The sequence below is a fragment of the Gopherus evgoodei genome, chromosome 8 (assembly GCF_007399415.2).
Source record: "Gopherus evgoodei ecotype Sinaloan lineage chromosome 8, rGopEvg1_v1.p, whole genome shotgun sequence".
NCBI lineage: Eukaryota > Metazoa > Chordata > Testudines > Testudinidae > Gopherus > Gopherus evgoodei.
Window position 1 is genome coordinate 97688362 of NC_044329.1, and position 12641 is coordinate 97701002.

Consider the following 12641-nt stretch of genomic DNA (forward strand, 5'->3'; position numbering starts at 1 on the left):
CTTTCGTGGGTGAATACCCACTTCCTCAGATGCATGCTCCAAAACGTCTGTTAGTCTATAAGGTGCCACAGGATTCTTTGCTGCTTTTACACAAAAAATAGATTGCGAATGTAAGCATAATTATGCGGGGAATGAGCAGGGGACTTTCTCCCTCAAATTTGAGTGTGTGGTGGAAGAGAAGTGAGGGAGGGAGGGAAGTGGAGGCCATTTCCAGACCCCAAAGTGCTGCTGTGGGACAGCAGGATCAACACTTCCTCATCTGTGGGGCTTCCCAATAGCTGATAAGTAGAGATGAGAGCTCGGCACACCATCTGGTGGACAGAGGCAACCTCAGACTCAGTCTGCAGGAGCAGCCAGAAGCACGAGTCCAGATTCACTCTAGTAGCCCTACTCAGAGTAACCGAAGAAGACGACATTTTGATTACGAGGCACAGGATAATCCCATAAGAGACCCCAAACAACATTTCAAAGTTGAATTCTTTAAGCAGGTGCTAGATTATGCAATACAGTAAGTTGAAGAACGTTTCATGCAGCTCAAGGAACACAGCAGTATATTTGGGATGTTTTATAACATTCCAAAACTTCTCACTATAGCCGGAGAAGATCTACACCAGCAATGCAGGGCACTAGGGACAGTGTTGACACATGATGACACATGCGATATAGATGCGAATGATTTAGGTGATGAACTGAAAGCCCTTTCAAGATACATGTCAGCTGGATCAACTCCAAAGGCTGCTCTGGAATATATGTGCAGAAATAAGATAACCACCCTCTTTCCAAATGCTTTTACTTCTAGCACTTCCTAACTGTTGCCAAAGGAGAACGCAGCTACTCCAAGCTAAAGTTAACAAAAACACATCTACACTCCACAATGACACAGGAGAGGCTGGTTGGCCTTGCAACCATCTCAATAGAGCATGAGCTGGCCCAGACTGTGAACCTTCAGGAAGAGGTTCAAATCTTTGCAACCAAGAAGGCATGGAAAGCACCACTTTGATTACTCAAACAGATACAAATGCCAGTGTTTACTATGCAGACAAGAAAAGTTACATTTGCTGTTCAGGCATTTCAAAGTTAAGTGTTGCTTAACATTTTTGAATAAGGCATTTTAAGTTGTTAGTTCTCCTTTATGAAGTAGGTAGCAGAGCAGTACCATGAGAGGAGTAGAAAAGGAAGAAGGCAGAATTGAGACCTTTCCAAGTTTTGGCCCAAGCGAGGGGGCATGGGGTGTCATTTGAGCTCCCCGACTCAGGTGCCAAAATGTTGTGGGCCGGCCCTGTGCACATGTAACCCACTGGTCACACTTGTTGTGATATTTATATCTTATTATTTCTTTGCAGTCGCTCTCACTATGTGCTAGATGCTTTCCAATCACTGCTGACAGTTAAAATGGTGAAAATGCTCAACGTGGGTCTGTGGAGAGACAAGCCCAAACCGAACTTTTATCGCCCCCTTGATATTTGTGTCAAAATGACTCCACCGGTTACAGAAAGTTACTGGTCAAACACATTTCATTGCCCTGTATAAAGTTTCTTTTCTTTAATCCTTTCCTCATGGAGAAGATCCCACTTTAATTTGCCAGGTCCAAACAAAAACTGGTAATTAAGTTTCCTAAAGGTAATTTTATTAATTGCTTTAATGGGCAATTAAGGAATAAGCAGTGGGGTTCCTGGTTTTTACAGGTCAATAATCCTGTTCCTGAGTGTATGTGCTATGTCTGAATGAGTAGGACATCCTGAAGAAAGAATTGGACAATTGCCAAATCAAACAGCCCTCCCCCCCTTTCCAATTTTTACTTACATACAACTGAAGCTGAGTAACAACAATATATTTGAAACTTTGACATTTATTTATTGAACACTTTTACCTAGGAGAAGTTGCTGATGTAAACTGGAAATGATCATAGAAATGATCACACAGAAATGTGCATAGACAGTGAACCAGGATCCTGGTGCTCAATAGACAGTAAATAAACTCATCTTGGTCAGCAACGCTAAGGCTACTTCATTCACTGGCATATAAATTTAAAAAATCCTTCACATCATGCAATTTTATATGGCAACAAACCACCATGGATTGTCTCCTGTGTCAGCATTGAGTCAGGTGGGCTGTTTTATAGCTTGTAGCTACAGAAACATTAAAGAGACGCAACTAACTAGCTAAAAGAAAACAGTGTATGGCTGGGGCAAATTAAAAGAAAAACTAAACAGCAAAAAGAAAAACAGAAGGTTTTTTCCCTCAGGAGACTCTAGAGACTAAATAATCAAGGATGAAATAGGAGATAATTCTGATCACCCTGAGCATTCTTTTATTGGGTAGACCAATTGTTTTAATTCCTCTTTACCACGGAGGAGAAAAAATGCAGAGGGGACACATGAAGAGGAAAACAGGGAACTCAACAGTCTTTGAAGGAACAACATATGGTGACCAGGCATCAGAAATGGATGTTATAAATCTTTACTTAGTAGAATTACCTAAAGATGAAATTGCAGTTTTGAATAAAGGCTTGGGCTTTTAAACCCACACTGGAATCTGGCAAATTAGATTGTAACGCAGACTGTTACAAATTTTGCAGTAACCTTCATTTCAAACATTTCTTTGCAAGATGTGCAGGATACTGAGAACTCAACTGTTAGCACAGATGTGGTCAATAAAGATAATGAATAAAAGGGGAATATGATATTTTCAAAGAAATCCCCTTTAATCCATGAGTCACTAATGCATGCCTGTTCACTTGCTCTCATCTGAAAGTTAAGGATTTGGGTACTTTATTTGGACTATTCTATCAAGACAAAAATCTGCAAGATTTAAAAGTTGGAATCTGACTGCTTGGGAAAAAAACTATATATTATACTCCTTAAAGAGCAATTAGAATATTGTTATATAAGAAGGAAGAAAGTAAGGTGATAAATTGGTGCTTAGTGTCTTCTGAGAAGAAACATGCTTTGGACTACAGTATGACTTCTTCAAGTAAGAAACCATTATTGTAGCAGTAAATATAAATAATGGGTCTGATCAAAACCCCAGGAAGGTCAATGGAGAGATTTCCATTCATTTAAGCGGACTTTTGGGTAAAATATATTGCTATACAGATAATTCACGACCCTGTATTAGGAATGGTGTTCATCAGAGATGTTCAAAATCAGTGGTCACCAAGCCGTCAATGGTGATCAATGGGTCGATTCTGGAACCTTGGACAGTTAATCGTGAACTCCGGAGCTAAAAGTCTGGTGGTGCAGCGGTCTCAGGCAGGCTGCCCCATACTGCTCCCGGAAGCGACTGGCTGCTAGCACGTCTCTGTGGCCCCCGGGAGAAGGAAGATGGGAGTGAGGCGGCTTCGCCCACTGCCTCTCCCCCAGCAGCATCCTCGGTTACTGGTCAATGGGAGCTGTGGGGATGGTGCGGGCAGTGCATGGAGACCCGCTGCCCCCCTCAAGGGCCACACACAAAGATGTGCCAGCAGCCAGCCGCTTCCAGGAGCGGCATGGGGCCACAGCAGGCAGGCAGCCTGCCTGAGCCCGCTGCGCTGGCAACCAGGAGACACCTGTGGTAAGTGCCTCCCAGCTAGAACCTGCATCTCGCTCCCCACACTGCACCCAACTCCCCAGCCCAGAGCTGAAGATTTTTACAATCATGTTGTTCATTCTATTTATCCATTCATATTCCTATGCATATATCTTATTTTCATGCTAGGACATTTCCAATATTTATAATTAGAATTTAATATTGAGTATAAACATTATATTTTGTAAGAAAAAAGGCAGCGAAATAGGCAAAAAAAAAAATCAGTAAGTACACAGCTTGCATCTAATCCCAAAGACTGCATCCACCCTGCCAGTTTAACCCACAAAGCTTGCAGCTCATATGGAAATGCAACTTTTGTAGTCTTCTCAAAAGCTGAAGTCCTCCAAATTAGTTTAAATATGCAGTAAGTAAATAACTTTTTAGACAATAATTAAAATTTGTGTTCCTTAGAGTGCGTTTAGTCCTGGGTCTGAGTCACCTGTACAATGCGGGCTCTTTTGATCAGTCAAGAATAGTATTAGTCATATTAAGAACAGTAATAGTAGTAACTTCATCATCATGCAGGGAGGAACTGAGTTGTTTGTGTAATGCTGCTAAAACCTCCAATAAGTTCCTGCCACTGACAAAACCCACCTTGAATCTGCTGATTCAGCATTTAAATTTGTACTCTGATCTCCGCTAGTCACCACTGTGCTATAACCCTACCCCTGTGGTTATTTAAGGCTCACTGTGTGTTCAGAAACAACTTTCAGCAGAATCCCAGCCCTCCCCTATAAACGCATCTGAAGGACCCGTGCCAGAGCTCCCTCCCAGACCCCGCACTCCCTCCCACACCACAAACCCCTACTTGAGCCCGGAGCCCCCTCCTGCACCAAACTCTCCCCTCAGAGCCCACACCCCTCATCCTCTCCTGCACCCCAACACCCTGCACCAGCCTGGAGCCCCCTCCTGCACCAAACTTCTTCCCAGAGTCCGCACCTCTCACTCCTGCTCCCCAACCCTCTGCCCCAGGTTCAACATTCACAGTTGAGAATGTTACATGATTTGTGACAATCCCTGAAGGATTTTGGATCTACAAACCACAAATGACCCTAATAAAAAGTAAAACTCATGAAATGTCCAGTGGATTCTATGAGATTAGGTGCAGTGTCACCATATGACGCCTGTACCCGAACTCCCTCCCAGAGCTTGCACGCCTCACTTCTGCACCCCAATCCCCTTCCCCAGGCTCAGCCTGGAGTTCCCTCCCACACTCTAAACCCCTCGGCCCCAGCCCAGAGCCTGCACCCCTGCCCTGCACCCCAACCCCCCGCCCCAGCCCAGTGAAAGTGAGTGAGAGTGGGAGAGAGTGGGCGACGGAGGGAGGGGGGAATGAACTGAGCAGGGCAGGGCCTCAGGGAAGGGGCAGAGCAGATCCTGGGTTGATCAAAAAGTGATCTTGGGCATAAAAAGTTTGGAGACCACTGTTCTAAATTATATTACTATTATACATCTTTGTTCCCCGTCCCCCGGATCAAGGATCTCCCCATGCTGTGAGGTCTGTCTCTGCAGCACCATCCTCTTGGAACCTGAAGAAAGTATGCCACATGATTGGGGATCTACAGAGAGCAAGTTGTGAGCAGGAGAGGAAGGCAAAGAGAGTCAAGTTCCAATGCCTCTCCCAATCATGAGTACAAACAGGCAAAGTTCAACTGTAATTACTATTGATTATTATTATTATTATTATTATATTTTAACTTTCTGCATAGCACTTGGCACCTTGGTTGGCAGAGCACTATAGATCAAGGCCAAGATTTAAAAAAATGCCTAGTGATTTTGGAGGGCCCAGTCTGAAAGCGGCTAACTTGAGACACCCTAAAGAGGCCTAATCTCCAGAGAATTGTGATCACCCAACCTCAGAAAGTCAGACCACTTTAAGGAACCTCACGTTGGGCATGCAGAAACCAAAGCACCCAAATCCAGTCAAAACTCCCACTTAAATGAATGGGAGTTCTGACTAGATAAGGGCTGAGTAAATATCAAGCAAAGGCCTTATAATATGCTCCCTTATTGTTATACAGGACAAACAAAGCACTCTGAACAATGCTACACTATATCACTAACAGAGTACAGTCAATAATGTCTCCTATTGGCAAACATTATAATGAAGCTAACCATAATTTATGGGTGCAGCACTGAGAATGGTATTGGTTGGGAAGAGGCCTGCAAGACCGTGTGCTAGAGAAAGAAGATCAATATAATGAAAATGAGATTACAACACTGGATATAAGCTTTGCATGACAGCTTTAACAAAGAGTATGGGGTTTACATGGCTTCTTGTTTCTGATTCTAGTATAGTCAATAGATTCCTTGTTAAAAACTATTATTAATCATTTCAATTGTCTCTGGTGCTGTGCAACTGGTACTGCTGTATGTTGTCAGTAGCCTATTTTAACCAGTGGTGTGTTCTGAAAATGCATTCAGTGGAAACACTTATGGTGTGATTTTTCCAAAGCTGGAATAGATCTGTGTGCTGTGACAAGATTCAAGTGCACGATGTGCTCCCCAGTGAACAAGAAGCTCAGATACCATGGTAACGAGCGTGATATAAATACCTAGAGAGGCAGATCAGTTTTCCCCTCTCCCATGAACAGAGGCAATAAGGAATGGCTATGGTCCTGATTCAAACCTCATTAAAGTCAATGGAAACAGTGCTATTGACTTGCACAGGCTCTGAATCAGACCCTATAAGAGTGGCTGCTTGGGGGAAGGCTGCCTTTGGGAAGGTCAAGCCCCAGAGCCAGGGGTCATAAGATTGGGCTGAACTTCAGACCAGGGAGTTTCCTCTTCATTCTTTTTTTCTGTTATGTTTACTTATTTTGATTTCTTATATTAAACTTTTTTATTTAAAGAGGGGTAAAAAGCATTGCTGAATGTGACTGTTTTTTTCTGCTAAATCCTCCCATGCATTTATATGGGCCAAATCTGTGCACAGTTACTGCGATTATTCATTCAAATAACTTATTTTTACACTCAAAATGCCAGGTATGCATCTAACTGGCCACCGGTGTTTGAAATTGCCAAGCTGCACATGCAACTTCAGTAACAGCACATATAAATTAGCAACATAATTGTGCCTAAGCCGTTTTGAACGTCACACCTTTAAAGTTTAAATGACAGCCAAGCGTCTTTGACTTTATAAGCTAATTCTTTTTTGCATTTGTATTTTGATCATGACAAAGTCTCCCAGCCGAAAAGCATAGGTTCCAACTGATTGCTGGCCATGTGCCATCATGCAATGTCTTTATCAAAGGATCAAACGCATTGTTTTGAATGTTACGCTGCAGTGAGCCACTGACTGATTCAGGAATGCAACAGCTGACTCAGATAGGCTGTCAAAATATGTTGCATCCAGCACCTTCAGAAACATTTCTGAATGTTTGAGGTTAATGGGAAATGTAGGTGTTCAGCACATCAGAAAAATCAGATCATTTTTACTTAGGTGCCTAAGAATGGATTAAAGTACGAAATATTTAGGTAGTCAACAATTTTAATTTCAAATTCTACAGACACTGATGGGGACAGCCAAAAAGTGCTGGTGCCTGACCTCAACATGTACTGTTTCAATAGTACTACCTAGGTATTAGCTCTTATACAGTGCTTTTTATTAGAAGATCTCAAAGTGCTTTACAAAGGAGGCCAGTATCAGCATGTTATGTTAAATGGGAAAACAGAGACACAGAGAGGTTAAGTGACTTGTCCAAGGCCATCCACCAGGGATTACTGGTTTCTTAATTTAAAAATGTGTACTTAAACTTCTAGAATGAGGTCCCACTGAATGACTTCATCACAATATTTTCATTCAAGGAAGCAAATATAATAGTTCTGTGATGTAATTGGCTGAAAGAGTCCTGTTGCAGTTTACATGAGAAAACTTTTTGAAGGAATACGCTACATTGTAGTATGAGACACGATATTTAATCCGACTTTCTTGGATATGTTATACTTTTGAAACATTTTGGGTACACCAGCATGAGGAGACATATTTAAAATAAAAAAACACATAAGAGAAAAGGCAGCTGAGTCTGAGCAACTTCACAGCATACGATTTTACTAACATTCACAAAACCAAACATAGTACTGTGAGTTTTGAAATATTAATTTACCAAGTATAAGCGTGGATGACAGTTTAAACTTTAAACTAAGCACCTATATATTCCAGGCCAGGTGGTAATCTTCAAAAGATTAACGGAATAGGAAGAATTAAATATGAAGCCCTGTCACAAGAGGCTTTTACTGAAATCAATTGCATTTTTCAGAACGATCGAGTTCTAGCTGCAAGCACCACCACGATACAATACAGATACACTACATAACAAGATATTTAATTTGCTGCAATGGGATTCACTTTACTGAGAGAATTCTCATGAAAGGAAACTGCAATTCCCAGGTAATGCATATAATTCAGCAGAACCTTCACTCTTCCGTTCCACATCTGGAAAAATTTGAAACACTGTGCCAAAGGCTCAACTGGTGTAAATCTGCGTATTGGCTTCAGTGGGACGATGGCAATTTAAATCAGCTGAGCATCTGCACTACTATTCCAAGGGACTCCTAACTCAGTTTCAGTTCAAAATTTCATTTAACAATTTCTGTGCTTGCTTTAAAAAACGGAGGCAGAGGCTGTTCTGGTAAGAGACTATGTGCAAACACATTATAATATGCAGTCCAGTGCCTATGTGTGCAGCTGCAACATGAAACCAGGCAACACCTGTTTAAATGTTTGTGACTGTGTCACTCTCTAGCAGCTGATCTACAAAAGATAAAAGTTCTAATGCTACTTCTACTAGAGTTAATGAAGTTAAGTTGCTGGAGTCTGCATTTTTGGAGCAGACATTCCTAAATTCTATCCTTAGGCCATGGCTACACTGGCACTTTACAGCGCTTCAGCTTTCGCGCTCAGGGGTGTGAAAAAACACCCCCCTGAGCGCTGCAAGATACAGCGCTGTAAAGCCTCAGTGTAATCAGTGCTGCAGCGCTGGGAGCGCGGCTCCCAGTGCTGCACGCTACACCCATAAGGGATGTGGTTTACATGCAGCGCTGGGAGAGCTCTCTCCCAGCGCTGGCGCTCCGACCACACACACACTTCAAAGCGCTGCCGCGGCAGTGCTTTGAAATTTCAAGTGTAGCCATACCCTCAATGGTGACCCTAGAGTCATTGTGGTGGATGACTGCAATACTTATGTGGGCACGGAAGTTTTACAATGTGGCCCATGTTTAAGATTCCCAGTGCCAGGAAGTGGAAGCAGGGCTAACCATGAATGTGATAACTTGGGATGAAAGGGTGGATGTACTAGCAGTGGTCACAATCTTAGGATCTGAGCCTGTATTGAGCTCCATGTGAAGCTATATTCACCAGGAGTTCATTGCAGGATCAGGGCCTTACTGAACACCTTCCTTGTTCATCTGCCAAATTGCCTGGGTGAACTCTACAAGCAGTGTCTTGTGCTTGCCTCACTTCCTCACAGCTAAAAGACAAGTTTCGCCAATACGCAAAAGAAACACAGGTATAGCAATGGTAGGGCATGCTTCAATGAAAGTGAGAGAGGAACCAGTAAATATATCTGAGATTGGAATCTTCCTTGCTGAGCAGAACCCACATTTTTCTTCCATCTTAATTATTACCTGTATGTGATGCCAGATATAAAAGTGCACACGAAAAGTGGAAACAACAGGACTCGGGTTTTTCCATTAGTGCATACCTGTACCGAAGCAAAATCTCCAGAAGCACAAGCTCCAAGAATAGCAGCACCAACTAAAACAGACTCCACCTCTTTGGACAGGACAATGGGCTTGCCTATACAAGAAAGTGACACACCTCTGTTAGGAAGAGTGAAATGGCGCAGCGCTAAGGACACAACAAATAATTAAAGTGGGGGAAAAAAAGGAAGTTTATTCTATCAGCCAACTACACAAACCCCATACATGGCTAAGCAATGGCACTTCTACAGTACCTATCCCAGGCTCTAGGCAAAATACAGAATGTATATAAAAATTTCAGTAAAATGTTAACACACACAGCATAGAGTATACCAGAACAAAAACCCAGACCTCTTCCCAATTACAAACATCTTTAAAACTAGCCATCCACACCCTCAATATCAGTCCCCTGCTTAAAAGGTGACCTGTAGGGGCAAAATGAGATTGTGTCATTTTTTTTGCTTCTTTACCATGTGTTTACTAAAACAATGCTTGAGTTCTTTCCCTCTTCCCCCACAAATATGTAACAATGTCTGAGCTTCTCTTCCCTCTTTTTTTGAATTGTTTGTTTTTTTATTTTCCTGGAAGACCCGAAGTGATAAATTGGGAGTTTTCCTCATTCTTCAGCGAAGAGACTGAATCCTAACAGAGATTTTTTCATCCAACAGTTTGTAAGACATGTTAGTTAAACAGGAGATTTATAACCGCCACATAATAAAATATAAAAACAAATAGCACCTTCCATCTACCTTCCTGGCACCTGTGATATCAGATACCTACTAATTCTCTATCCTCTGCAGCCTTTTCCAGGAAAAACTGAGTAGAAAAGAGCTGAGTTTTCAGTGTAAAAAACACAAGTAGAAAAAAAAGTGAAAGAACAAACAAAACATGAAACCTTTTGGCCTTTCTCACACCTCATAAAAAAGTCAAACATGAGGCACAAATTCATGTCTTTTCCTAGCTGGAGTCTCTCTTAGTAACAGTCATTACCATTAGGTGAAACAATTCTTTAGTATTCCTGCAGTACTTGGCATTGTTGTGAATTCCCTGATTATCATCATTGGGTTAGTTGCATTCTGTGGCTGGATTTACATAGCAAAGGCCCATACTGAAAACAATACTGGAATAAGTGCTTCCTGCAAGGTGTTAAAGTAATCGAGAGGCTCTTGAACTGCTACTCCTATGTAGGCCTTCCCTTGTAAGGGGCTAGGAAACAATTTGTTAACATCAGCTCATGGAGTTTCCTTCATCGTCCAAAGAGGGAAAGCACAAGGACAACTCATGACAACATTCTGGGAGCTAGATACTCAGCGGTCTTGTGACAGCTTTGCACCACTCCACCTGCACAATGCTGCCTTACCCCAGCTCTCTACGATGGTGGGATACCTGGGTGGCACAAAACGACTGTATTTGCTCCTATGCCAGCTCCAGTCTCTCCAAACAGCCTCTCTGTACCCCAGCAATCCTTCACAGCTGGAATGGCCCCTTCAGGCCACAGGCAGCCAGTGTTACTCAGAACATTCCTCAAGCTTCTATAAATTGTATCTAGAGGGGATCAGCCCAGCATAGGTGGACATAGGATTGGTAAGGTGATCACATTTCCCAAAGGGAAAACGGGACACCATGTGGGGCTAGCCGTAGTCCCCCCACTTCATTATCACACCCTGCACAGGGCTGGCCTGAGCCACTCACCTGAGCCCTGCCCCCCTCTCCATGTACAGCTGGGGGTTGCTGCTTGGCCAAGCCCTGCCTGCCCCCTGTGTGAGTCTAGGGCTGGTGTTGCTGCTCGCCTGAGCCCTGCCTGCCCCCCTCTCCATGTACAGCTGGGGGTTGCTGCTTGGCCAAGCTCTGCCTGCTCCCCATGTGAGTCTGGGGCTGGTGTTGCTGCTTGCCTGAGCCCTGCCAGCCCACCGCGGGAGGCTGGGGTCACTGTTTGCCCAAGCCCTGCCTGCCCCCCATGCAAGTCGGGGTCTGGCATTGTGCCAGCCCTGCCTGCCCCCTGCCTTCCTTCACTGCGCAGGGCTAGCATCACCGTCCTCTCACTCCTCACATGTTCCACCACACCTGACTTTTTTTGACAAAAGCTGACAACTGATCAAGTTGGCAAGAGCAAACAGGACAAATGCCCACTTTTGTCAAAAAGTCAGGACAGCCAGAATAAGGTTTAAAAAAGGGACTGTTCTGGCCAAAATGGGATGGATGGTCATTTATATTCCCCCACTTGAGCTGCACCCACAGCTTAGAATCTGGGCCTGGATCTTTGAATATTTCCGGATACACTAGAAAAAAATGTTACTCTTAGTATCAGTGTTTGTCGAGCTTTGAAGCACTGGGCAACATTCAGTGTGCTGTAAAACTTTACCGCTCACTTTCTTAAAGTGCCCTCAGAATGAGCATATTCATCTTAGCAGTGAACAACAAGAGTCTGATGCTTTTTAAGCCGTCTATGAAATTATCAATTGGCAGTCCACATGGCTGAGTAATGGCACTTGTATCTAACAGTAACATATTCAGATTTTTTTTCTTTTCCTGAAAGAATGGGGGATTGATCCAGGAATGTTAGTTATTTTATCTGATAGGCTCTAATGAGTTCAACAGAAGCAAGAGCATTTCAGTTGGATGAACTTTGACTTCCCTTGTTAGTCACACATTTTACAAATGGGGGTATTCCAAGAGTGGAAAAAGGCCCTTTTGTCCTTAATTGTATTTAGCCATTAGTTATGGTCAAAAGACTCCAGTTTAAATTTTAACAAGAATACCTATTAATAGATCTTTTATTACAGACATCAGAATGCAGCTTTCTATTCCAAGTCTAGTTGCAGCAAAACTGACCATATGTTTCTTTTGAATCAGATAAGGGAAGGTGTGGACTTGATAAAATGTTGTTTGACAAACAGAAAGCACCAATGTGGCAATACCGAATATACCTAGCCTAGGTCAATGACCATTGTGTCATCTGGTTCTCTGTTTCTGCTTTCATTTAATATAATTACATGATGCAGATTTTCATCTCTTTTCCTGCATCAAGGTAGGATGTCTGTTTTGATGTCAGAGTGATGCAAATCTGCACACCAAATTCCTCAAATCCGAGCTTTAAAGTGGATCCAAAACATCTTGACCATTCTTAATGTGAAATATGCCCCAAAACACACACAGTTCATAGATTTTCTGAAGTCTCTTAACCAAATGACATTATTTTCCACATTTTAAAGAAAACATATTGAACTGACTTACAGATGTTCAAAGACACCCAACCTATAAAGACAGAATGGAGATTACAAATAGACTGCAAGCTTGGACTCTGCTCCTGCAAATATATCCACATATAGAAGCCCTTACATCAATGTGAAACCTTATCAATGTCAATGACACTC

General features: G+C 42.7%; 1 protein-coding gene across 4 annotated transcripts in view; it reads right to left on the reverse strand.

Annotated features, from left to right (window-relative positions):
* The window catches only part of FGGY (FGGY carbohydrate kinase domain containing), a 196901-nt gene that overhangs the window by 30078 nt on the left and 154182 nt on the right, over window positions 1-12641 (reverse strand). For 3 of the 4 annotated variants that reach the window (XM_030571519.1, XM_030571520.1, XM_030571522.1), the window contains one exon: window positions 9270-9364. The exons of the other annotated variant lie outside the window; for it this stretch is intronic. In XM_030571519.1, coding sequence (XP_030427379.1) covers window positions 9270-9364 — 95 coding nt within the window. The remainder of the gene's footprint in view (window positions 1-9269; window positions 9365-12641) is intronic. 4 annotated transcript variants of the gene reach the window in all.